This window comes from Balaenoptera ricei, chromosome 16, assembly GCF_028023285.1.
Source record: "Balaenoptera ricei isolate mBalRic1 chromosome 16, mBalRic1.hap2, whole genome shotgun sequence".
Classification (NCBI taxonomy): Eukaryota; Metazoa; Chordata; class Mammalia; order Artiodactyla; family Balaenopteridae; genus Balaenoptera; species Balaenoptera ricei.
This window is the reverse complement of record NC_082654.1, coordinates 8,419,421-8,447,219: the sequence shown is the minus strand read 5'-3', so window position 1 is coordinate 8,447,219 and position 27,799 is coordinate 8,419,421. Positions and strand designations below refer to the sequence as shown.

The following is a 27,799-nucleotide window of genomic DNA, read 5'->3' as shown; positions in this document are numbered from 1 at the left end:
GACATGCTTCTACGCAGTCAATATTAGACTTACTTATAAAAGTGAAGACTCTCGAAGAAGTAAAAACACACTAAATAAATCTAAGTTATGGATTTTTAATCTCTGAAGTCACATTTTCTTAACCTATAAGGGACTCTTATAAACAAAGCAGCACATGCACAAAGCTAGTTCAGTTCCACATGTATTTACTGAACACCCGCTGAGAGGAAAAAGCCGAGCCAGACTTGTGGGGCAGAGACAGAGGGGGACGACGTCATTCCTGCCCTTGGGGAGATTCTGGGACAACAGCAGCGGGGAGAACCAGAGGTAAGATGACCCCCAGTGGAAAGGGATGGAGAGCAGTGGCCCTGAGAGGCCCCAAGGGCCCTGCAGGTCTGTCCTAATGCATCCATGTTGTGAGACGGAGGAAGGCTTCCTGCAGGAGGTGGCATTTGAGAAAGGCCTTGAGAGGAGCAGGAAGGTCTTCAGCTGTGGGGAGAGACAGGAGATGCAGAGGCCCGAGGCCGCCCCTAGGCAAGATCCGGGAGGGGTAATTCTGGCTGAAAAGCAGGGGAGAAGTCCAGTTGCAGAGCAGCCCTTCTTCTTCGGAAAGAAGAAGAAGGTGAAGGAAGACGGTCTGGGCTTGAAGGCCCAGCGAGGAGGAGCCGCTGAATTATCATGGAGCCAACGGGGAGCCCACCGAAGGGGCTGAGTAGAGGTGCGGCTCCAACAGTACAGAACCTTAGGGATCTGGAAGGTCACTTCTCCACCAGAAATCAGGGGACGCCACAGCCAGACAGGCCTTGACAGTCCATCGAGCCCACGGGCTTACTTTGCAGGAGCAGATAAGAGACCAGAGAGGCTGCCTGGCCGAGACCACACACCAAAGGGTGGTGCCAGGTCTGGAAGCCACAGCTCCATCCTGCAAGCCCGAGACACCTGTTAACGGGCTAAGTCTGAAGACAGGCCTTGCAGAGGACCAAGAATTGCTGAACGCGGCAGATGGCATACTGCAGCCCCAAGGGCTACAAGGGCTACAGCTCCATTGCTAGACGGTGGCAATGAGACAATCACCTTGGTACCAAGTGTGGGGACCTGGTCTCCCAGTAGGACGTGGCCGGGACCTGACGATCCACCGTCTGCTGATGCCGTTGGAATGGTTAACCGCTCTGAACTGCAGGGCTGACTGATCATTTCAAGGGCTTTATACTGTCACCTGTCATATCTAATGCTGCAAGAGGAAGGTTTTCCTACAATGGGCTTCATGGAGAGCTATAGGGCGAATAGCTATATGACTACTGAAAGTTAAATTTATATGATTAAAATTATGTAACTAGAAATGCTTTTCCCAAGTTGCATGAGTCCCATTTCAAGTGCTCAATGGCCACGTGTGGCGAGTGGCTACTGTGTTAGATACTACAGAATTGAACCTCTCCATCACTGCAGAAAGTTCTGTTGGACACTGCTGGTTTATAGCAGGGGTCAGCTAACTATGCCCCAGCCTGGGGCCCAAATCCAGCTGCCATGTGTTTTTGCTTTTGTCTTTGGCTGAGCTGACTGACTTGTGGGATCTTAGTTCCCCAACCGGGCCCCAGCAGTGAAAGCGCCAAGTCCTAACCACTGGACTGCCAGGGGATTCCCTGCCACGTGTTTTAATAAAGTTTTACTGGAACACAGCCATGCCCATTCACTTACGTATGGTGTAGGTCTGCTTTTGTGCTGCAATAGCAGAGTTGAGTACTGGTGACAGAGTCTTTACGGCCTGTAAAGCCTAAAATACTTACGATCTGATCCTGTATAAGAAAAATTTGCTGATCTCTAGTGTAGACTGTCAAAAAGTGACATGAGGATCTTTTCTGGAGAGATGTTCACTGGCAGACCCAGGAATGACTAGTGGGTCCCAAGTGTCAGGACGACTTCAGCCCACCACAGGCCCCCCTGGGGAAGGAGGTAGGGAACGTAACGCTGGCAGCATCACTACGGAGCTTGATGGGGGTGCAGGGTGCCCCTCCCCAAGCCGGCGCCTTCTCCAGGGTGACCGACCTTCTCCAGGGTGACCGACCTTCTCCAGGGTGACCGACCTTCTCTAGGGTGACCCACCGCAGACAGAGGGGGCGGGACGTGGCGTTTGGGTGGCTGCGAGTCTACCCAGGAAAACCACACAGTGGAAGGAGCTCACCATCTGCTTTCTTTATTTTTCTATTCTTCCCAGGTCAGTGAGGCAGCAACATTAATAAAAAGTGAGAAGAACTGTTTTCTTGCGTGGCAATTCAATAACCCCTCTCACACCGATGCTCACAGATAATTCTAAGAGTTTTTCATCAAATTGAGTCTAATCTGGATGGTCTGGCATCCCACACACCAAAAATAACTCCCGGAGTGATGTCGGCCAGCCTAGGAGAGCTCGTTTCCAGGAAAGGAGGACGATATTGAACAGAGAGGGTTGACAGTCAGCCTCCTCCCAGCTCTTTTCAAGTCCTAGCAGGTCAGAGAGGAGAGCCAGGCTAACTGCTCTGGTTCCTTAGGGAGGTGGGCACCTCCTGCTCTCCCCACCCAGGGAGCCCCCAGAGCTACTACAGCAGCGGGAAGTTTGGGGGGTTCTCTGTGGATCCCACTGCACACCATGAGCCCCAAAGCATGCCTGCTGCCCACACTCACTCTTGAATTATTTCAGCCTTCCTCTCCCTTTGTGTGCGTGATCCTTTGTTGAAAGGGAAACTAAGCGGATTCAAGAGGTCGACTGATGCTCACTTGGTAATGTCTCTATTGTCAACAGAGCTGCAGGATTTATTTGCAGCAGCTTGGAATGTCCTGGGGCCAGAGAGGGTAGATTCTCTTAGAATGCCCATGAGCATCTCGAATGGTAACATTTGGGACAGCAGAGCCCTGGGAATGCTGCCATTTTAGCCATGCAAATTGCAAATGCATGGGGAACTCTTGCTGTCACGCAAACAGGAGAAGCACCAGTTTCCCTTCCTGTACAGCCAGGAGGCCCTCAACAGGCAAGCTCCTCTCTCTCTCTCAGACTCCCAGGATGACTTGCTGAATCCTCCCACCATCCTTCCTCTGCTGCCCTGCCCAAGTTATTTGGATAAATGGGAACAAAGAAACTATCCTAAGCCTCCCCTCGGGACCAGCCTTGCAACGTACACATACTCCCAGGCCTTCTTGAATTACAGAGAAAACAATGAGGAGTGAGTCCTCTATGGAGCTACAACCAGGGTGGTTTAATTTGCAGGGGTCCAGGACATGACTCAAGAGTTGGGAGGTCACCCGCGCTGTCGTCTTTTCCGCGCCCACAGCTTCAGCCGCCTGGCTGGCAGGCTGACGGGCTGCTTCCCGAACTTCTCCATGATCTCTCTGATCCTGGCCAGGTTGGTTTTGCTGAGCGTGAAGTCGCACTGTGTGGCCCCCATGTCATAGCCGACTATGCAGTTCTTGGTGGACGAGGTGAAACCTTCTGCCTTGGCCGTGACCATGTACTCTCCGGGGTTCAGAAGGCGCCAGTAATCCCCATCACTGGCTGTGAAAAGAAAGCAGGGGAATTCAGAGCAGCTCTTTTCTAACAGAGATATCACCAGCTCTGTTATTCCAAGACCAGCCTCCTGGCCAGAGAGAGACTCACGGGCAGGGAGTGTGGAACTTGAGCCCCAGCAGATGCAAATTCTTAATGCATTTTGGAAGCCAAGATGTTTTCCTTTTTGGAAACCGCCTTAATGGTTTTAACAGGAAGGGGACTGGGGTGTAGGCTCCCCGCAGTGTTAATACGCATGAGCAGAAATGGAGAAACAATCGCTAACATTCCTTTCTCCGTGACAATACACACCATTCATGATGAACTTGAATGTCTGAATGGTATGCCCTCGCCACAGAATGCCATCTTGAAAAGCCATCTGTGCCTGGCTTCCTGGCTTCCCTTAGCATGGCTATAAATATAGAATAGTAGTATGGGGTGGGGCTCTTCACGTCTGAAAAAGAGAAGGAAAGGGCTACAAATGACCTGGGGGGAGGCCCCAAGGTCCACACCTCATTCCATGGTCCTCTATGAAGAAATGGAACTACAGGAGCAGGTACACGTGGACGTTGCAAGCAGAGTCCCCTGCCCCTTCCCCCGCCCCGGTTACACCATTGGTCAGGCACCCAACAGGCACCTAACTGGACCCGGGTCCATCCTTAACTCAACGCTAGATCCTTGTTGCATAAAGTGGGGTTCTAGGCCAAGGCCACTGCTCCCCAGGGGGCCTACACCTGCTGAGATCACTTGGACTCCTGACATTAAAGAGGCTTCGAGACAGAAAAGGAGACATCAACTCCCACGTAGCACATGGAAGGACGAGGCAGGCACCAATCCACTGAACCCTCCAAGTCAAGTTCTGATGTAGGTTGTATAATGATCCCCTTTTCTACATGAGTAATTGGGTGCCCAGGGAAGTGTCACGTCCTGCACAAGGTCACACAGCTAGTGATTAGCTGGTCTTCCCAGGCCAGGTTTGTTTTCTCTCTTATGATGATCTGTCCTGCCCGGTCTAAAGAGAAAAGGCTGGATTTGGTGAAGTGCTACGTAGGCCCAGGCAAGGTTTACTCATGTGAATGAAGCCTGATGTCCTCTAAAGAATGGAAGAGAACTCTGTCTGTGTGAGAATATTTATCTCCCACACACACGCATATAACACTCTGAAGCACCATGTTTAAATTCACATCACAATCTTTATTCATCTGAGACGCCCCATGCAATGTGGTGAGCTCACGAGAGCACAAGATGCCATGAAAAATGAAATACGCAGGCAGCTGTTCACCACACGTTTGCACAGTCTACTACCTGGTAAACAGGGCTCAATGTGAGAGCCCCAGGCACACAACACGGGCAGACGGCTCCCTGACTTTCTCAGCACTGCGCCCTGTGTCTTCCTGCAGTGAAAATGCAAGGTTCTCAACTAAATAAAATGCTACTTGGTGGCTTTTCAGAAGCCGAGAGCCGCGCCCAGCCGTCTTTGTCTTGCTATCAGACGGCCCGAGCCTCCCGGGCAGGCACGGGCTGAGACATCTCTCCGGGCTCCCAGCTCCCAGGCACACCTGCCAGAGCCGCCCCTGCACCCTCCAGACAGACCTCCCTGTCTGGTCTTGGCCCCGTGTTAAGCTGTGGGTTCCGTAAGACCTCTGGCTTATTCTTCGCCACTTAACTGTGTGTTTCAGTCGTGTGTCCTTGACGAATGCCAGCTGGATTAAGTGGGATGAAGACAAACAAACATGAATACAAATGTCCTATTAACGTGAGAAGTTGTACATATTAAGCCTCAGCCACTGTAGGTACTTTCTCCCTACCAACACCGGAGTGGATTCGTTAAAGGCCAAGAACCGGCCACCTGCCAACTAACCTGATAGAGGCCGCTGGAGGCGAGAACTTTCAGTGGGAGCGCCCACCTCGAGAACACATTGAGGTCAGTCTGAAACACCCCAGGGAAGGGGCAGCCCAGGTTCTCCCCAAGGGAGATGCTCAGGAAGCCAGGAGTGAAAGAAACCCATAATTAACACGTGCTTGTCAGCTCTACTGATTCAAATTTATAAGACGGCTTTGTAATTCTTTTTCTCCCCAAAACAGTAGAAGGTTCCCTCCTCATCCTCTCCCCAATCTGCCCGCCTTTGCTGTGCTGGCCTCCTTCTTATTACATCATGGTGCCCTGTCAGGGGTGTGTTTCGGGGGTGAGTGTTCTGTGGAGCTGCAGGGGGAGGTGGGCACCCAGCTGGGATCGCCCAGCACCGGTGGACAGAAGGAACAACCCAGGCCCTAACGACGAATGGCCATTCATTAGCAGGTCGGGTTAGTGTTCCCAAACAAAGGACAGTCACGTGGCATTCCGAGCCAGGTATTGGGCCAACATATTTACATGCATTTAGAAAGCATCCTTACTAGCTTCTCTCCCTGTGGAATTCCACTCAATACCCCTGTTTATTTTATGCAGAATCCCTCCTGGAATAAAACTTGTCAGATCACATAAGCCTCAGACAGAAATCAAGGCAAATTCAGAGCTTATGTGGAGCAATGAAGGACCCCGAAACCAACGCAATAAAGAACCATCCGTGACACACGGGATTCCTCTGTGATGCGAACGTGCTGGGAGATAACTTTGTGGGGAATAAAGGGAGATGGAGTTGCATTTTCCATTAGCTCATCAAAACTGTCTCCTTGATTACAAGGGCTTTGAAATTCCGAGCTCATTAGGCGAAGCCCTCTCTGTTGGCTTGTGGGCCCCTGGGGACATTTTATCTCACACTTTGTTTAAAACTCTAATTTTCTCACATTGCCTACAAAAGACTAACAGTCCAAGGAATGTTTCAGGCTCTTTTACAGGCGCTCATTAGTAATGTTTAAAATACAAGGCCTATGCAGAACCAGATCAAAGAGCCCCTTTCATCCACAGTGATCATCTGCACCTTGCATGTCTGGCCCGTGACAGGTTTACAATCTGCATTTGTTGACTTAATGAATGAATAAGTGAATAAGTGAATGAATGAATGGATCAGTGTATGCCTGCCTATGTGGGGCAACTATGTACCAAATGCCATGCTAGCCAGTGTGCAGCCTTGTGGTCAGTGGCTATAAGACCCTGGAGGACAAGTGGATGCCCAGGAAATATGGCTGCGTGAAGAAACAGGCAACTACCTCGAAGGAAGGCGATTCAGGGCATCACACCACAGTCTACTGTTTTGTGGCATTTCACCCATTTACAGAATAATTGTCCTTCTCTGCCAGGCACATGAGCAGGCAGCCCGGTATTGAAGAACACCTGGGCCAGGTCTGAATCCCAGCCTCCCCCGTCCTAATGTCCTGGAGCCTCTGCTTCCTCACAGGTCACATGGGATCACTTGGGGGAGGACAGGGTGTCTTCATGCATGTGACCAGCTATCGGGGAAAGGGACCCTTCTCTTGTTCAGGGGGAACAGCGTGGGACAAGGGAAGGGGGACCACATTGAGAGTCTCAAGCTCTTGGCTCAATCCCAGCTGAGCCTCTCGCTGTGCATCTGGGAAACGCCACATAACGTCCAGTGCGGCTGGCCGCCCCGGCACAAGGTAAGCTCTTAGATCCCCGGGCGCAGGTCAGGCCAAGTTAGTGTCAAGTCTCGTTTCTCCCAGTTCAAGCGTGTCTGCAGGCTGAAGAGGTCTCTTATGGAAATCATGGTCTCCTTCCTCTTGCTGATGATGACTCCGTTCGCTACACCTGGACGGGACCTGCCCTGGGTTGAGTGATGCCCTGCCCCCCACACCCTCCAATGGCCCACATCCTACCACCCAGGACCTACGAATTGACCTTATTTGGAAAAAGGGTCTTTGCAGATGTAATTAAGGATCTCAAGATCATCCTGGATTATGTGGATGGGTCCTAAATCCAATGACAAGTGTGCTCATAAGAGACAGAAGAGGAGGAGTCAGGAGGAAACGGAGGCAGAGACGGGAGTGATGCAGCCAAGGAAGCTCAGGAATGCCTGAAGCCACCAGGAGCTGGAAGAGCCCAAGGGGGATCCTCCCCAGGGGCTCCAGGGGGAGCACGGCCCTGCCGACACCTTGATTTCAGACTCCCGGCCTCTATAACCGTGAGGGAATAAATTTCTGTTTCTTTAAACCACACAGTCTGTGGTCATTTGTCATGGCAACCACTGGAAACCAATGCAGGACCCAGTGCCCTGCTCACTGCAGCTGACAGCAAAGCAGAGTATCTGCCTTGCTGACGCAGCGCTCCCCAACGTCACCCCCCCCCCCCCCCACCGCCCGGCCACGTAGGAAAACCTCTGCGTGTAGGTTTAAACATGGCTGTGGGCACACCATCTCCAACGGAACGCTCGCTGACAATCTGACTTAAGCATCCAACCAATTCTGTCCCACGTGCATCTGTCCCTGCAGCGTGCTGCAAACCTCATCCATCAAAGTCAAATTCGCTGTTTCTCATTTCCCCCTGAACACGCCAAGTGCCATCCCAGGTGATGAGAGTCCTGGGGCACAAGGGTAAGCCTGGGCTTGTTTTCATATCACTTTCTAATCGGCAAAGAATAAGGCAGCCCTTGTGCGGATGGTCGGTGTCTGCGGGCTGCTTCCCAGCCAGCGCTGGAGCTCTGGAGCAAGCAGGGAAGCAGCCCGCAGCTGCTCCAACACCTGAACCCAAGCCCCAGCCGCCTCCTGAACCTTCAAATGGGTCCTTCAGCCTCTTTGAGCTTCTGGTTTTCACCTGAATAAGGGACAGAGAGAAGCCAGAAAGCAGAGGCTGAACACCTTGCTTTCTAGGGTCTCCATGGAAAGCTGGAGAAAAGAGACAATAAGCCAGGTCAGAGGAAGAAGTTTCTGGGCCTCAACTTGTGGTTTTAACTCAAGTAAAACACTTCAAGAAAATGGATATTTCCTCTTGAGAAACAGTTCACACACATTATTTGTAGTTACCTGTTCGGATGTCATGGTTAACACCCTCTACGGAGATAACAGCATTTGGAATTCCTTTTCCGTGCAAATCCCTCACCAGGCCTTTGATGCCCCGATGAACCTGCTCGACAAACAGGAGAAGCAGATGAGCTCACCGATCAACCGGCACAGTGAAGAGGGCCAGAAACCAAGAGCCCCCCACAAAGCCACGTCTGGCTCAAAAGCTCCCCGGCTCTGCATGGATTTGGCATGTAAATTTCTGTATTCCTTTTGGGTCCATCTACTGGAAAGTCTTCCACTGGAGTTAAAATATTCCAGAGGTTCAGAAAATATTAGGATCTGAGATGGTTCATAAAAAACACATCCGGTAAAAATGGAATTTAATTTTTATAGGCACATTTATTTTGACTTTCCTGGACTCTACAGACTAAACACATAGACTTTAAGAGTCAAAGAGGAGAGAAAAGACTCAAAAGCATCCCTGTAAAGTACAGTTCATCCGCAGGGCCCTTCCACTGGTGAGTCGAGTCACAGGACACACACCAGCTCTGAACCTCGTGCCTCAGGTTCCCCATCCGAAGATCCAAGATGACATACCATCATTTCCAGTGACATCCTTTATACATATTGCTATGCCTGGGCATTTTATCTGTAGGAGGCTCTTTGGCTAAACTGGGATTATCACGTTAGAATGACTAGGGCCTTCTCTCTCTTTGTTCACATATGAAATGAAAAAAGAGCCTTCCCTTACAAAATTCCAGAGTGGGGATGGAAAGTGTGCTCACGGCTTCCCAGGAGGGCAGAACAGGTTCACACCGTTCTGTGCCAGGAAAGTGGGCTGTGGGCTGCACTGACCCTCCCAGGATCCTCATGGATCAGACTTGGATGCTGAATCGCAGTGCCAACCTCTGCCACCATGAGGAGGTGCAGGTACCAGGAAGCTGGCAGCCCAAGCCCTTGGCTGAACGCTTCTTCTGACTCACCTATGAGAACCCATGGAAGAAGGGCAACCGCCCAGTCCAGCCTCAGCATCTTACTTCCTAGTGAATGTGAGTCACGGTAGAGTCATATGAAGTTCTACATTCTTTTTATTTCTCTGGTTCCTGTGAGTCTATTCCTTGTAGGGGCGTGGATGTTATTTGGTTAGTTTTAGTACCAAACTAGAACCAGTTTGCTCAATGCTACAAGCCAGGCGTATCCTTGAGTGCAGGAGGAAAAGAAGGCGTGCGAGGGTCCTAGCATATGTGGCAGGACTTCCTCACCAGCTACGAGCAGAAGCTCAGCGGGCACTTGTTAGAACTGTTCCCAGGTGACACCCGACACCTGCAGCAGTGACTCCTCAGCCTCCGAGCTGTTATGGGCTGAACTGTGTCCCCCACAAATCCATTTGTTGAAGTCCTTACCCCCAGTATCTTAGAATGTGACTGTATTTGGAGATAGCATCTTTAAAGAGCTGACGAAGCCCTAAGAGTGGGCCTTATAATCTGACTGGTGTCCTTGTAAGGAGAGGAAATTTGGACACACAGGGACACCAGGGGTGTATGCACACTGAGTAAAACCATGTGCGGACACAGTGACAAGGTGGCCGTCTGCGAGCCAAGGAGAGAGGCTGCAGGATGAAACCAACCTGCTGACACTTTAATTTTGGACTTCTAGCCTTCAGAACCATAATTTCTGTTGCTTAAGTTCCCCGGCCTGTATATTTTGTTACGCAGCCCTAGCAGACTAATACAAGGGACCTGAGTATGCCGGCTGGACAAACACCCCTTCCCCACGGAGCCACATCCTAGAACCCCGGAAGTAGTCTCACTCACCATGAACCAGTGGGAGCAACTGACATTGACTTAGAGCTCACAGACAGCAGTTCCTTCTGACACTGTAGTCGCTAGCCCAGGGCGCTGGCCGCCGTAGGAAGCACTAATTTGATCTCAGGCTTTTGGCCATCTCAAGGGCGTGGCTCCCTAGCTACAGCCCGTCACAGCCGTGTGGCCACGTCATACCTGCTCCATGAACACGATTAAGGATTCCCGATTATTCTCCCACTCCTCGGGCAGCTGGCTCTCATGCGGGTATTTATCGCAGCCCACATAGATGGATAGCTCGAAGCAGTTTGTGTGAAGGTAGCTGAAATCGTTGAGACCTGCCGAGCCAACCAGACAACGTTTTAACTCAACAGTGCTCCAAGTGGCCCTGGGAGACAGCAAGAATGTTCAAGAATGTGATTCAGAGGACTTCATCCGAACAAGGAGGTATATCAAGTGTCTACTCTACACAAAAAATTAATTAGAGCAACTGATGGGGGACAGAATGGGGGGTTGAGATAGAGAGAAGATGCAGCCGGAACAGTCTGTGGGGAAGACAGGCCTATGTAGGGCATCTTTGACAAAAGGAGGACTGAAATGTTTTCTAGATAAAATTATTTTCATTTTATTAAACTCAGTTTAATACTATTTTTAGGATAAAGGTATCATTTCTTTTTTCTTAAAAAAAATTTTTTTTTCTTTTGTTTTCTTTTTTTAATTAATTAATTTATTTATTTATTGGCGGCGTTGGGTCCTCGTTGCTGCGTGTGGGCTTTCTCTAGTTGGAGCGAGCGGGGGCTATTCTTCATTGCGGTGCACAGGCTTCTCATCGCAGTGGCTTCTCTTGTTGTGGAGCACGGGCTCCAGGTGTGAGGGCTTCAGTAGTTGCGGCACACAGGCTTCAGTAGTTGTGGCTCGCGGGCTTAGTTGCTCCGCGGCATGTGGGATCTTCCCGGACCAGGGCTCGAACCCACGTCCCCTGCAGTGGCAGGTGGATTCTTAACCACTGCGCCACCAGGGAAGTCCCTCTCTTTTGTTTTCTTTTTGCTGTTTTTTATTTTTTGAAAGGTATCATTAATTAATAGTATGGATTTTTAGTGTTTAATTAAATTTAGCTCAATAGTTATGCTGCTCTCAGCTACAGCTCTATAACTGTAGAATAAAAACTGCAGTTGTCTATTCTAATTCATAAACATAGCTATCCATCCCACCATTTACCGAGTGTTTTACATAAGCCAGAAGCCGTCCTTAGCGCTCTGCAGCAAAGCTCATTTAGTCTTCATCACAAATCCAGCAGACAGATAGGTAGCATAGCCCAGTTTTACAAATAAGAGAATTGAGGCGGAGAATGGTTAAGGACTGCATTAAGGAATGTATCCAGAGTCGTGCATCTGGACAGTCAGGGTTTGAACCCAGGTGTGTGTAATGTCTGCCCAGCCCTTGCTTGTCACTGCTGGGGACTGAAGGGAAAATGTCCTCACCACCCAGCTGGAAAGCAGACAGTCTCGTGCGTCCTGACATGGCTACAACAGAACTTGGTCCCTGTATTAGTTTCTTAGGGCTGCTGTTACAAAGGACCACCAACTGGGTGGTCTAAAACAACAGAAAATTATCCTCTCATAGTTCTAGAGGCCAGGAGTCCACAATCAAGGTGTTGGCAAGGCCACACCCCCTCCAAAGGCTCTTCCTTGTTTCTTTCAGTTCCTGGTGGCCCCTGGCACTCCTTGGCTTGTGGCTGCATCACTCCCATCTCTGCCTCCGTCTTCACAGGGCCTTCTCCACAGTGTCTGTGTCTTCTCCTCTTCTGTCCCTTATAAGGACATTTGTCACTGATTTTAGGGCCCATCTGGGTAACTCAAGATGACCTCATCTTGAAACCCTTATCTTAATGACACCTACAAAGACCCATTTTCCAAATAAGGTCACACTCACAGGTTCCAAAGATTAGGAAGTAGATGTATATTTTGGGGGTCCCATTCAACCCACGACAGTACCCAAAATGCATAAATGAATGTCAGATGGCATAAAGTCCAGTGGCTCTCTTCCCAACATTTTATTTTTGGAGACCATCTGAAATAGCAAGAACACAGCGCTGCTCTGTTATGTGTGAGGGCCAAGAGGACTCCCCCAGCAGAAGACGCCACCGACAAGCCCTCCCTGGCTTCTGAGAGTCAAGGCCACAGACAGAGGAAGGTGGCTGCGCTGGTTCCTCTGTTGACTGGGGACAAAAAGCAGGTCCTCCTGCGCTTCAGCCAGCCTCGGCACTCACCCGTCCTTTCTTCCCTCCTTCCTCAGACCATTCAGTGATACATCCCTCAGTACAAATGTCTGTTTAAAAATCACAGCTTCAGGGCTTCCCTGCTGGCGCAGTGGTTGAGAATCTGCCTGCCAACGCAGGGGACACAGGTTCGAGCCCTGGTCTGAGAAGATCCCACATGCCGCGGAGCAACTAGGCCCGTGAGCCACAACTACTGAGCCTGCGCGTCTGGAGCCTGTGCTCCGCACCAAGAGAGGCCGCGATAGTGACAGGCCCGCGCACCGCGATGAAGAGTGGCCCCCGCTTGCCGCAACTAGAGAAAGCCCTCGCACAGAAACGAAGACCCAACACAGCCAAAAATAAATATAAAAATAAATTAAAAAAAGAAAAATCACAGCTTTGGGTGTCAAGAGCAATTCTGTATCGATCTGCTGCCTAATCGATAAAGTCACGACAAAACTGTACAAAATACACAGCCACTCTCTCTACCAGATTCCAGATTCGAACCATTCACAGGTCACCAGCCATAGGCCTTTGATCACATCTGTGATCAAATAAGGACAGTGACGGCAGTGGGATAAAAGGAGTGGGACGGTGTCAAGTTAATGGAAAAATCCCTCACAGGGCCTTGTCTGGCTGAAGAAGGTTGGTCAAAAATACCAGGTCAGCTCATTCAGTGGAACCCGAGGCGTGGAACCTCAGGCAGTGCCCATCGATCAGCATGGACAGGCCCTCCTGGGAGGGCTGGACCCCTCCGCACACACACACAATTCTCATTATCCCAACCTTCAGGCCTTGTTAGTACTGAAATAAATAAATGTGATATTTAAAACTCTGGAGTGGGTCTGCCATTTTGCCATCAGTGCTAGAAGCGCTGGAAGAATTGGCAAAATAAGACACCAGGAGACGGGTGGAAAAGCTTGCGCCAGGCTATCGTTAACGCTGAATTCCAGCCCTTCAGCGAATGTCATGCAGCTGAGAATCCTCCGTAAGAAATGGCTTCAAAAGTGAAACGTGTGGGCAGGAGGTGTGGGGTGATCCAGATAGCTCTTCCCGGCTGAGGCTTCTTCCTCTGTGTTCTCTCCGGGCCTGGAATCCTGCTCTTGTCACGGCTTCAGTGTGGAACACGGGGCCACGCAACCCTTAAAGCTCTGTGGGCCCGATGCTGTCACAACATCTGCCTTCCTTGTGCGGGAGAGGATGCCAGACAGCAGCCGACACAAAGGTCTCACATCCCTTTGGAGTTGAAATGCACACACTGCAAACCATATGCCTCTTGAGCTAGACTGGGACCTGCTCCCAGCTACCCACTCCCCACTAACTAAGGCCTGTCGGTGCACCGCTAACGAGTGAGCAAGACCCAAACACAAAGAAGGAGTGGAGGGGGAGGAGGGGAGGAAATTAGAAATCCCATCTCATTAATCTACAAAGAAATGAATCTGCAGACTTCGTCACACCGCCTGCAGGAAGAATGATTAAAACGGCTTAAGCCACCACATGGCTCTGCCACAAAAGTCCCCGAAATAATGGAAAATACAATTGATAGAAACAAATCAAATGCTGCTGATGTGATTAAGTGGCAGCCGATTTTTCAAAACGTTGCTATTGACCCACTGCTGACAAATCCCACAGTGTCTGAACCCAATCCAGTCACAGCAGCCATAAAACCTAAACAGATACTTCACATAAAGATTATTGTAGGTTTTTAGGACTAGAATTGAAAAAGCAAGCATGCTTTTGGCTATAGGAAATTTTCTTGATAGGGATTTGCATTTATTCTTTTTACTTTGAACGGAGCAAAACCCTGATGGAGAGAAATAAAACACTTCTGCTTGGTGTGTAACTAAGAAAGAAATGGCAAGCTTTCTGCATATGTTTAAAAATGGCCACGGGAACAAATTTGTCTACTCCTTTTTAATTTTTTTTCCCCAGAGTGTCACATACCTCTAAGGTATGTGAAGGCTGAATCTCTAGCAAAGGAAAATTATATTAAAGTTAATTAGTACAGTAAAATAGAAACTAAGGATATGCTCATAAAAGATGTTTCATGGTGAGCATGCTACTGGAAGAGGGGGGAGGGTAGGGGCTGGGAACTTATAACTGAGCGTTTCCGACAAGCAAGACACAGAACACACACATCCACCATCTACGTAATCCTCACAGCAGTCCTAGAGGGATCATTGTCGTCATCATCATCATCACCATCCTCAAGCCCATTTTACAAGTGGAAAATATGGGGGTTCAGAGAGGTGAAGGAACTTGCCCAGAGTCACACAGCATTAAAGTGATGAACTAGAATTTGATCTCAGGTCTATTTGACATGGGATATTTTTCAAATTCATCAGCGGTTTGACCAACCTTCACAAAGTCAAGAAAGTAAGCAATGAACGTTATGTTTGGGGCCTCACCATCCCAATGCAGAGGGACCTAAGGGAATGTGACATCCTCAACTATCCTCATTCTGGAGCCCTAGGCCAGGAGCAGCCCTGACACAGGAAACAAAGGGCTTATCCTGAAACTTGGACCATGGGGTCATCTAGCTGCTGCAAAGGAACTCCTAAAGTCTCTGCTGGAAGCCTCTGTGTCCTAAGCAGATTCTGGGAGCGGTACCTCGTATTCCCCGAATCACAACAATGGGACTTTGGCCAGATGCCCTGATGTGGCTGGAAGACCTCCAGGAAACAGGAGATTTGGAAAAAGTCTCGAGCGTGGGGTCAATGCCCCGCCTCCTCCAAGGGCTGACGGAACGTCTACCATCTCTGACCCTGTAACAGCCAACTAGCTCAGTGGCTATGAGCAGACCACGGAGTCAAACAGATCCCAGCTCTGCTCCTTGGGAGCTTGGACGGATCCCACCCTGTCTCCAAGCCCCAGTTATCTCACTTATAAAACAGGGAGTAAGCCACATCCCCTCAAAGACTATTGTGAGGATGAAAAGAGGAGGCTACAGAGAGTTCTGGCACCTTATAAATGGTTAACTACAGTAGCTATCGGGCTGGTAACAATGATAAAAGAAGGCTGGGCAGGAGATGGTCCTCCCTCCCGGTCCAGCAGTCAGTCCGTTGTCATCGGGCCGCGTGATGACAGCAGGACCATCACACTTACTTCCGGCCACAGTGTGCCAGGAAGCCCCATTGACGGTCCCATCCTCTTTCTGGAAGTCTTCCGTGTGGCACACCCTCCTCCTGGCATCGGTCATGAGGCGGTGAGTGGAGGCGTAGGCGTAGGCCAGCCAGCGGAACACGTGGTCGTCGGGCGTGGGCGTGTGTTCCTGCGTCTTCCACGTGGACCTCACCATGTCGTAAGGGTAGGCCACCACCAGCTCTCCCCCCTGGAGGTTGCCGCCCAGCACGAAGGGGATCTTTTCCATCCAGGCTATGACTGCCCTGGTCTCCACTGCCACCTGGGAACGTTCCACATTTAAACACATGTGAGAAATAAAATACGAAGGAAAACTGCTGTCTCTCCCTAGCTTTCCAAACAGGGACATAGTTGAAAAAGCAATCATTTTATGGAATCACCTGAGCAAAATTTAGAGTTTCAGAATCTGTCCTGGGAAAACTGGCCATTGTGGAAATAATGGATAAAAAAAAAAGAGAAACCCAGAGGAGTTTCGTTTCCTAGGAACATTCCAGTTCATGCACAAAGAGGGAGTGACAGAATTAGAGTATCAACATTCTGCAACTCCACTGAATTAATGGCTCAGTCAATGAATTAATGCTCACCAATAGTTACAAAGAGAGAGAACCAAACGTAACGTGTCTCCCGATGAAAGAACACACACCTAAAAAAACCATCAACCCTGTATGTGACCAGGCCTCTAGTACAGGGGTCGGCAGACTTTTTCTATTAAGGGCCAGATAGGAAATATTTTAAGCTTTGAGGGCCATGCAGTCCCTGTGGCAACTACTCAACTCTGCCATTGTAGCAGGGCAGCACCACGGACAATATGCAGATGAATGAACGTGGCTGTGTTCCAGTAAAACACCATTTACAAAAACAGGCCTGAGTGGGACATGGCCCACGGGCTGTAGCTTACCAACCCCTTCCTGTTCTACCTAGCCTAGTAGTCTGAATCTCACTGCCGATTTACAAGAAACATAGAGGAATATGTCACATGACATCACAAGAATACAGTCAGTAGCACATAGACAGTGGGAAATGTTAGGAGACAACCTAGTTGTTTATAACCCAGTTGTTACAAGATAAACAACAATAAAATTGCAAGAAAAAATGGAGAAAGTGATACAGGAGAAACGTACAGTTTAAAGGAGACTTGAAAGGCTTATAAACCAATCAAAACGAATGGGCTCTAGTTGGATCCCAATTAAAACAAACAGAGAGAGAGATGAAGAATGATTATAGGAGAAATGTGAACACTGATTGGATATTTTATAATATTATGAAATGATCTATTTTGATATGATAATGGTAATAATTTATGGCTTTAAAAGAGAGTCTGATCTTTTAAAGATACTTCCTGAAATATTTACAAATGAAATGACAGCATACCTAGGATTTGCTTCAATAATCTTGGGGAGGAGGGGGAGTGGCTGAAGATGTAGACGAAACATGAATTGATGTACTGAAGCTAAGATGGGTACATGGGGCAGGGGGTCCTTTACAGCTTCCTCTCTAATTTTGTATGCTTAACTTTTTTATGATAAAAAGTTAAGAGAAAAAAAGAAAGGAAGGAAGGAAGAAAGAAAAGGAACTGACAGTGTTAGAAGCTAAAATTGGGAAGCTTGATATGGTCAAATACTGATCGGTAATCAAATATTTATCATGTTACTGATCCCTCTGAAGATAATTCCAGTGGGAAAAAATGATAATGGAAAAGAAATAAGCACTGGAAATGGTTTAACTATGCTGTATGGAAAACTGATTAAGGAATGAAAATGACTTGAAGGATTCATTAAGCTTTGTTTTTGTTTTTGTTCCTAAACACATCAGGGGCCCTGGATTGGATGAATCATAGAATTTAGCTCATGATACAGTATCATTATTGACCCACACTTGGTCATCTTCTCTTATATTTTGATATAATAAACACCGGTGAACCCAAGAATCAGCTTTTATTGACAATTTCTGCATACACATGTGATTTCCTCTGTCCCATCCTCCTGCTTCTCACTAGGAGGTAACCACTATACCCTAAACGATATGATTCTGATTCTCTTTTGTTTAACCCCACATGTGTATGCCTAAAAATATATTACTTGGTTTTACCTTCTTTTGATACGAAAAAAGGCAGAGTAACCATACTGATTACTGTCTTTGGTAATTTTTTCATCTTAGTTTATGTTTCTAAGACTAATCTGTGTTGCATAAAGCTATATAGTTCACTTCAATATGAAGATCTCATCATTCAATTTATCTGTTCTCATGATGATGGGCATACAGGAAATTTTCCATTTTTTGCTATAATGAATACAGTTGCTTTTAACTTGTGCTGTCTTCTGGTATACCTGTGCTGAAATTTATCTTGCATAAATCACTAGAAGTGTAGCTGCAGTCATAGGTATATACATATTCCACTCTACAAGATAATCAAATTATTTTCTGATGTCACTGTGCTAATTTACACTCTCACCCACGATGAATAAGAGACCCACTGTCCCACCTCCTCTCCAGAGCTCGGCTACTGTTGATTTTGCCAAATCAACGGGTGTAAAATGTTCTCTTATCTGCATTTCCTTAGTACTAGTAATGCTGAACATCTTTTCTTGTTTATTATCCATATGTTCCCTCATCCATGAATTGCCTCTTTGTATCTTTACCCATTTTTCTACTGAGTTGTTTCTATTTTTTTCATTTGTTATTATCTTTGTAAAAATTCTAATTCTTTTCCAATTATATAATTTTCAAATAACACCTCTCAGTTTTTAACCTTCTCTCATTATAGTTTTTAAAATCTTTTGACGAAGAACAGGCTTTTTAATTTTGATGTAGCTAATTTATTAATCTTTTATTATGCTTTGTCCCAGGTGACAGTAAGTAACTAGACCCCCAGGCATGAAATGCAGCCTTAGGAGGAATGTGTCCCACACATAAAATGACTGGAAAGAAGAAAGTAGCAGTAGAAATAAATACCATCTCAACTTTCCTGAGTGTGAGGCCTCGTCCGTTGCTATGATCAGTGTCCTCTTGCAGTTTGCCTTGCTCCTGCAGTTTTGAGGGTTGAGAAATAATACCCTTTTGCTCCTGATATTCGACACAGAACCCTAATATTGATGGTACTGCCATGAAGATTGGTAGCCAAGGTGCACATTCCTTCTCACTTAGATGGATGATGGTGAGGGTTGTACAACAGTGTGAATATACTTAGTGCCACTGAACTGTACAGTTAAATATGGTTAAAATAGGATGTTTTATATTATGTGACTTTTACCACAATAAAAAAAATTTTTTTTAATAATAATGATAGATGGATAGATAGACAGACACATACACATGCACAAATATCAAAGGGATATGTGTAAGGGAAAAAATATTTGTCAACTCACTCATCAAATATTTACTCTGTTTTTTAGCATTGGGATATATATTGCTTGTGATTAATCTCCTCAGTTAGTATGCAGTCTATCTAGTACCTGATGGAACTCAGGTGAACTAAAGACATTCTTCCAAATATGTATCTTACTTTGATTGTTACAAAGATATTGAGTTCATTTTTCTTAATGCTACAAGAATTTTTTAAAAACTAGCTATCTACTGAATTCCATGGTAAGTACATTAGATGCAGTTAGGGATAGAAAAAATGTTTCAAAAATATATAATGTGCCCTCAAGCAGCCTATCATTTAGCAAGGGAGATAAAACTAATCATAAATATCTCTTTTACAAGTTTAAAAGTGCCAAAAACTCATAAAGAAGATATGGCTAAAATGGCATGGTGGTTCAGGAAAGGGAATAATCACTTCCATAAGAATCTTTATGTAGTCACATCCACTATGTTTCCATAAATTAGTGAGGCATTATAGCATAGTTATAAGAACTGGAGTGGGGGGTGGGATGAATTGGGAGATTGGGATTGACATATATACACTACTGATACTATGTATAAAATAGATGACTAATGAGAACATACTGTATAGCACAGGGAACGCTTTCAATGCTCTGTGGTGACGTAAATGGGAAGGAAATCCAAAAAAGAGGGGATGTATGTATATGTATAGCTGATTCACTTTGCTGTACAGCAGAAACTAACACAACACTGTAAAGCAACTATACTCCAATAAAAATTAATTTTAAAATCTTTTATTTTATAATTAATACCATTTAAAATCATTTTCCTCACCCTGAAAAATCATTGTAAATGACTGTTAAATTTTACCAGATATTTCTTTCTGCAGACAAATTATTTCTTTTTTGTTTTTTTCTATCATTTCATTGATTTTTGCTCTTTTTAATCACAGTCTTTCTACATTTTGGGGGCTTTCTTCTGTTATTCTTTTGCTAGCTTCTTAAGTTAGTTGATGTTCAGCTTTTCTTATTTTGGAATATAATCATTCAAAGGTATAAATTCCTGAAAGCACTATTTTTTTGCTATACTCCACAAATTTTGACATTTAGTGTTCTCATTATCTTTGATTTATTTTTTAGTTGCCAGTATGAACTTTTTCTTTGACTCATTACTTAATTTTTTTTTGAAATTTTCTAAATACAGGGTGATGTTTTCATTAATCTTATTACTGTCTGCTAGTTTAATTGTATGGTGGTGAGAGACTCATGGTCTGCCTGACTCCTATTTTCTGAAATCTGTTGAGATTTCCTTTACAGACAAGAACACCATCAATTTTTGAAAATTCTCCAGGGATTACTCAGAAGAATATGTATTCTCTACTTGTTGGTTGTAGAATTCTTATATATCCCTATGTCAAGACTGTTAACTGTTATTCAAATCTCTGTCTTTGCTGATTTCTTATCTATCTAACCTGTCCATAACTGAGAAAGGTATTGGTGATGGCAGGTTTGTGTAATTCTCCCTGTGTTTTTAAAGAACAAGCTCAAAAAACTAAATTCTGGACTTAAAGCAAAGACTGAAATCCAAGGACTTTCTATAATTGTGCTAAAATAATTACTTATCTCTCAGAGACTCAAGGCTAAGAAAGCAGGCAACCATATTCCAATTTTGGTCCAAGGGTTCCCAAATTATAACATCACTTGAATCCTCAGCTTTGCCAGATGTCACTAGTATGTTAGCTTGGAAAAAAAGAGGGATTATGTAGGGTGGAATTAGGAAATGTGAGAAAGGATTCAGAAGACCCAGAGGGCCTGAATTCTTTACTTCTCCACCCCCCATAAGGCGCCCTTGGGCATCCTAACTAAACCACATGGTATTGCCACTGTCTGTCTCCATCATTTGACTGGTTGCTTCTTGAGGTCCTGGAGAACACGATCCTGTGCATCAATAAATGAGGCAACCACGCTGGCCCTCCTTCAGTAAGTGGTACCCACATGTGTTGTGAGCTGGAGCTCTGGAGAGCTGCCCTCTACCCATTCATCTTTTTCCCCTTGATTCCTCAAGAAGAGAAGCCAATGATTATTATTAATTTTTTTTTTTTGATCTTGCAATGTGCTTGCCTAAAATATAGCATTTCCCAGCCTTCCCTTTGGTGGGTTGATACCAAGTTTTGACTAAATTCTGGCAAGATTTAAACAAAAGTATTATGCAGGAATTCTAGGAATGCCTAGAAAGTTAATTGACTTATCTGAGACGAAGACTTTTTTTTAACCTTTTCTCTCCTTTTCCTTCAAAGACATGATAGCTGGAGCACCAAGATGGAACTGCCATCTTGAATTATGACCTTGAAAATCAAAGTCCACATGCGAACATATGGAGGCAGAAACATGACTTTTGGGTTCCTGATGATCATGGGCTTCTATCTGGCTGGCCCTGAACCATCTGCCACCAGGGTTCTCTTATGGGAAAAAAGAAAAAAAAAACTTTTACCTCATTAAGCCGCTGTTATTTTGGTTTTTTTCTGTTGGTGTACCCAAACCTAACACTCATATCGCAATCAAGGCAGACTTTTGAAGGACATATAGGACAAAAGACTAAGGGTAAAGAGCATTTACAGTGGGCAGAGGAGGCAATAAAAGGCATGGGAAATTCTGCGAAAATTATCTCTTCCACGAGATACTTTTTGCGAAACTAGACCTAAGAAATTTGGGGGAGACATTTCTCATCCAATTGCATTTTTCTTTCCGAAGAAGCACCACATGTAATAAATCCATGGGGACTTGTGAAAATAAAAATAAGATAACTCAAGTAATCAGTGAGGTCTAAGAACAAATTTCACTGCAATTTCATTGCACTGCCAAAGATGAAGTTTATAATGACCAATGACCGTAACAAACACGCACAATTCAAGCAAAGTCTTTTCAGGAAGCACTGCAAAGAAATCTAATTAAATGATTTCTCTTCTAGGAAGAATCTCCTCAAATTTCAATTTAAAAGGTAGTTATTATCTAGCACACTTCCCTACTTTTGGAGAAAACATGAAAGGAAAAAATGATTTTGTCTTGTTCTTAAATGTTATATCCTCTGCAAATACCGGTGGGTTTAACTTTGGCTTCTGCCGCTCTAGAGATTATGGGGTCTTTTTACTCACCGTGGCATTTTCAGACAGAAACCACTCAGGGATTGCAACATAGTGATTGGGAACTTTCCGTGGGATGTTCTGTCGGTCCTCTGCCCCCCAGAGCAGTGTGTTTAAGTCAGGAAAGTTGTTGTTGATGTCAATTCCGTCATGGGTCCAGCGTCCCAGGGACCAGCCTCCCAGCTCTGAGCCCTGGGAGAAAATTCAGAATATGAGGAACCCACAGACTTCTGGACCATTCTGTCTCTCACATACATGAGGCACCTCCATCTCCATCTCCATCTCCATTTGGGGTGTGTCTCTAAGCCTCTACGCACCCTCTGACCCAAAGATGACATCCAAAGGAGAATATTTGGTTAATAATCTGTTAATATTTGGTGGGTGATGGATAACATAGCCAAGCAACTCCAAAGAGGGAATGCACAGAATCATTCCTGCCATATGGCAGTACTCAGAAAAGTATTAGGTCTCCCCTTCCTCCTCTTCCTTCACCTCTTCTACACAGGTTGAATGAAACTCCAAGTAGTAATGAGTCTAAGACTCTGTCAGTGCAAAAATCAAACGCCACCATATTAATGCTTTCTCCCTGCAATTCTGGCTCACTATTTCGCACTACAAATCCCTAACCAACCATTTGCACCAATAAATACAACCAAAACTCTGCACTGTAAAACTTGCATTTGATAGGTACCATTGTGTTAAGTATAGTTTTCCATTTTATTCCCAGATACTGTGATATATAATTATGAATACACAATACAACATTAATACTAACTGTAATCTATACATAACTCTCTATATAACTATAACCTATATAAATTCTATATCATAATTAGAACATGACATATAAACAATATATCAGAATCATAAAAATAACTGTCCTCAGAGAACTGATGAGAGGATTGTAGGTAATAATCAAGGTTAGAACGTGCCTTAAGTGCTCAATCAATGCTAGGTGTTATTATTATTCTATCCTATTGTTCCCATTGTATATATAGCAATATTATTATTCATGTTCATTTTCTTCAGTCTGTTAGTGTCTCCCCATAATTCTCAATTACTGCTGTGCATCTTTCATAAGCCTTGCGGGTTCCCTTGTCTCAGCAGAAAGACACTTAAGAAGAAAGCTGGTAATGTGGAATTCAGATCAACTCATGGCTCAGCGCATTGTGCGGCGGGGAGAGGGGGTGGCTAGCTGCTGCGCTGGGCGAGAGGAACGGTCCATTACCCCCTCGTAGGCCTTCTCATAGCCGTCCGGGTTGAGGGAGGGGATGATGTGGATCCGGGTCTCCTCCACCAGGTGGACGATGCGTGAGTTCCGGGCCAAGTACTCCTGGCACAGAAACTGCATCAGCAGAAGCATCAGCTCCCGGCCCAGCACCTCGTTGCCATGGGCCCCCGCGATGTAGTGGAACTCGGGCTCACCTTTACTCAAAGATGGGAAAAAATAGAGGATCATATCAGAGGCTTCCAGCAAAACAGTCCTCATCACATTGTATTAGGAAAGAAATCTCTGAATAATAGAAACTTACAATTTTAGCCCTCTCTGTCCTTTCAAATCAACCACAATTATACCAGTACAATTTTTATTAATTCCCAGATAGTCAGATATATAAGAAAATGAGTAGAAAAATCTCAAATGATACCAGCCACGGGGTAGGAATGTTTAGCCTTATTTGGCAAAAACAAATACAATAACACAGTGTTTAGAGTTTAAAAGTTACACATTAAACACAAGCCAGAGCAATTATTTTTCTCTTCGGGGGAGGCAATTATTTTTCTTAAAAGAACTTTGTATTCAATTTTATAAAGATACAGAGATGAATAAATGCAAGCAGAAAATAGTGTCAGGGCAAGTCAGCAGTGACACCGTTTTGTAAAGGGGGCCTGTCTGAGCTTGTTCTCTTCAAAGCTCAGCTTTTTCAACGTCGGATTTGTCAGTGCGGGCATGAGCTGACAGCACTTCTGCCTCTTTTGTTGGCCAAGCTACTGCTTTTGCGGAAATGTGATTTCACCCACAGATAAAGCCCTTACCCTTTGAAAGACACTCCTGAGAGAAACTCCTGGAATACCGATGAACATTTAAGTCGAGAGAATCAGACAAATCTTTGCATTTAACTTGCAGTGGATTTCTAAAGGGCTCACAATTTTACCAAAAAGAAAAATCGCTGACCCCACTCCCGCTCCCCCAACCCACTGACTTGTAGGAGAACACAGTTTTGGGAGTGATTGAATGAAAAATGGCTGAAAACAGGAAATGCTTGAAAATAGGATGGAAATTTAAAAGAAAATTAAGGGAACCACCTCTAACTAGAGCCCTTAATGACCAGGGAGTCCAGAATCTTCTCTGGGAAAAAAACTCTGTCCTAACCATCTCCAGTCATTTTCCTCTTTGGTTAGCATGACCGGTCTCAGAGATGGGGAACAGAATTAAATACGGTCCCTTTGGAGACAAGGAGGGTATTTCTTAAGTAATTTGACAGCCCACATCATACAATGAGGGGTTCGCAGAACCAAGATCTGCAGAATCTACGTGAGAGCGAGTGCATGGACGGCTCCCGGCCTGGTTCGTGAATGTTCTCACAGGGTGACCATCGCCTCGCTCTTTAAGAAAGCCCCAGACTCGAAGGGCCAGGTGCACTACAGAGGGGCAGCCTCACCGACTTCGTGCTCCCCAGGGTGGTCGGAGATCTCCACAGCGTACAGCTTCAGGCCCTGGTGGCTCTTGCCAATGTTGTAAATCCTGGTGATGTTGGGGCACATTTCATTCACGACCTTCATCAACTGAGAAACAAGATGGGTTTACGGCCCTACACAAGGATGGCCACGCTGCACGGAGGGCAGACCTCTCAAGAAGACAGCCCTCTCCCACGGCCCCCTGCACACGCCCACCCTCCTGCACACCAGTGCTATCCCCCGGCCTGGAATGTCCTCCTCGTGGCCCCTCTGCCCTGTCTTCCAGCACCTCGTGCTTGTGTTTATCGCCTCCCTGGGCTGTAGTATCACCTCCCTGGGCTGTAGTGTCACCTCCCTGGGTGACGAGGTATTACCTTTTCACTTTGGTTTCCTGTTTTCTTATTGTGCCCTCATTAGACAGACTGAGCCTTTTCTCTCTATACCCTTGCCTAAATAAATATTTATTACTGAATATCATTTTTTTCTTACACTGTAATGAGCAATCTATGACGTCAGGCTGAAGAAACACACACGGCTTCGCCCTCCTGGAACTCAAAGCGAGGTAACAGATGGAGTGGTACCATCGCCACTTCACTGGTGCCAAGTAAGGGGTGCGTGGAGGCCAGGGTGATGGGAGCCGTGCAGTGAAAGGGTGAGGGACACAGGCTTCCACAAGAAAGTGAAATATATATGGGTTGTTTCCTGAATTTTGCTTGGACAGTCAAGCTTGTCAGACAAGCTGCCAAAGGAAGGGAAGAGGGTCTGTTCATCACAGGAGCCCTGGGGCAAAGGACAGAGACATCCCCGCCAGCGGCTGCTGTGCCTCCCATCTCTGAACGGGTACCTGTGAGTGAGCTGGGTAAGTGGCCTTGACTTTCTGGGGGAAACTGTTTAGCCATCCCCAAGTGAAAGAAGTTCTGATTCAAAGGATGTCTCTGCCAGGAACCAGACTAGCCACACTTCCCCATGGTAGAGTCAGGTGCGTTCATGAGATAACTTCTGACAGGGTGTTACAGACCAGGAGGGAAGCCTGGGTGCTGTGGAAGCAGCGAGGGAGGACATCCCAGCCTGGGCGGTGGGCGCCCACCAGGGAGGGCTTCATCCTTTTACAAGATGAGCAGGAGCTGGGCTGGTGGTGATGGAGGAAGGGGTGGCATGGGCCTGGGCGTGCTCTAAGCGTCTTTCAAAACATTCCTCATCAACCAAACGATCCATTAAATGTACTTGTAAACTGTAAATAAACAACTCTGTCACAAACGTTATGGTAGGTTAAAATCTATGGAACTGGTAAATCGGTATCGTAGAATTTCTGATGGAGTGGAGGGACATGGCACTTGGTTTGCCTTTCGTAACAGAGCATTCTGCACTGCTGGGTGGAGGGCAATCCCGGGGCCTCGGTGCGCATCTCTAAAGGAATAGAGCTTTTGCTGCTGGTGCTTTGCTTTTACGACACACCTACAAGGCGTTACAGCCGCAGCCCTGGTCAGGCATTCAGGGTCTATTCTCTCACCACTCCTGGGAGGGGGGGAACATGCTTTGCTTTATGATAACTCACTCTGTGTTATAATATCTAGGTGAGAGAAAGAGAAAGCTGACTATAAAGGACTCTTGTTCAAAGAGGGAAGAGGCAGAAACCCACCATCACTGGAGAAACCACATGCCAGCAAGGTTAATGTAGCTTCACACCTCTCACCATGCGGGATACATACTGAGGGACTGAAGTGGAGCCACATAGGAGTAGGCCAAGTTTTAACAAGGGACATGGTGATAATGTCACTAGCAACATTCACCATCGCGTTCATAGTAAGTTCTATTTCTCTACTGAATCTCATCGTGACGACCACCAGTGAAGTAGATAAGCAAGGAGGCCTGTCCCCATTCTACAGATGTGGAGACTGAGGCTCAGAAAGACATTGAGGGATTTGCCCAGGGTCACCCAGCTGGTACTAGGTGGAGTCAGGGCTTTGGACTCTTGAGTTCTTATCTGTCCATGAAGGTGCAGCAGAGCAATCAAAACAAGCAATGCCGCCTCTTTTGTCTGTTGTACACGGGATTGTTCCAGTAGACGGCCACAGCACAAGCACCATCTGATTTGGGCCTCTCATACCAGTCCCTGCTGACCACACACGCTCCACTACCAGCGTGGACCTCAGCAAGTCCTGATCAGCAGGTGACCCACTGTCCTGCGTTCAGATCAAGGACCAGTTCTGCAGACACAGAGCCACTCGGCTCATCCTGAACTAGGTGGTCAACACAAGCATTCAGTACAGAGTCTGGCTGTCATTTAATGCCTACCCTCCTTCCCCTTTTGATGAGCTGCCAGAGGAATGTGCCCCCTGTGCTGGAGATCATGACCTTGACATTGGAAAAAGACAAACAGCATCTTCCCTTGGATGCACACTTAGCCGGGGATACAGCCTCTCAGGATGGGGTGATTCTTAGCCATGACTCATCGGAGTCACCTCTTTACCCTCTACCCACCATGGCAGTATTTTTATACCAGTCACATTTTCCTTCTTGGTGTTGTGGTATCACAAGTATCTTTTCCAGGCACAGGAACGAGAACACGGGCATTTGAAGACTCCCTTTAGGAAGGTTCTTGACAATTCCCTCCACACCGTGGCCCTCTGAAATGCTGGGAAGGATCTCTCCAGGGGCCATGGGCACCCTCACAAACCTGGCTGCTGAGCTACCTTGCTTATTCCCAAAAAGAGTCAAAGAGGATTTTTTGGAGTTTGAGTCTTAATGGTAAATGTTTGAGTCTTGATGTCTAAAGTAAGAGAGAGGGACAGAATTTTCTTCACTGCCTTGTTGAGGAAGCACTCATCCTCGACAAGGATGACATCACCCAAAGGAGGTGAAAATTGGTCTTCCAGGGGCTAAAAATCTTAAATTTTACATGCTTTGTGGCCCTCCAAAGTGCAACCCTACCCAACAAAACTTTATTCCTTCGTTTTTAATGTAATGGGTAATTAAGAAAAGTGTCTAGAAAGGGCCAGTAAGGAAACATGGTTGAGAAACACTGCCCTCGAGAGTAGTGGGTTTTGTAAGATGTTCAGCATCCTCAAGACTCT

At 46.3% G+C, this 27,799-nt stretch overlaps 1 protein-coding gene across 1 annotated transcript in view; it reads right to left on the bottom strand.

Annotated features, from left to right (window-relative positions):
• Positions 1-2,148: 2,148 nt before the first annotated feature.
• CPXM2 (carboxypeptidase X, M14 family member 2) overlaps positions 2,149-27,799 on the bottom strand; it is a 128,204-nt gene continuing 102,553 nt past the window's right edge. The window contains exons 8-14 of the mRNA XM_059899798.1: positions 24,710-24,833; positions 23,278-23,474; positions 22,062-22,241; positions 15,551-15,848; positions 10,387-10,526; positions 8,408-8,507; positions 2,149-3,502 (exon numbers count right to left, since the gene is read on the bottom strand). Coding sequence (XP_059755781.1) covers positions 3,249-3,502; positions 8,408-8,507; positions 10,387-10,526; positions 15,551-15,848; positions 22,062-22,241; positions 23,278-23,474; positions 24,710-24,833 — 1,293 coding nt within the window. The 3' untranslated portion in view covers positions 2,149-3,248. The remainder of the gene's footprint in view (positions 3,503-8,407; positions 8,508-10,386; positions 10,527-15,550; positions 15,849-22,061; positions 22,242-23,277; positions 23,475-24,709; positions 24,834-27,799) is intronic.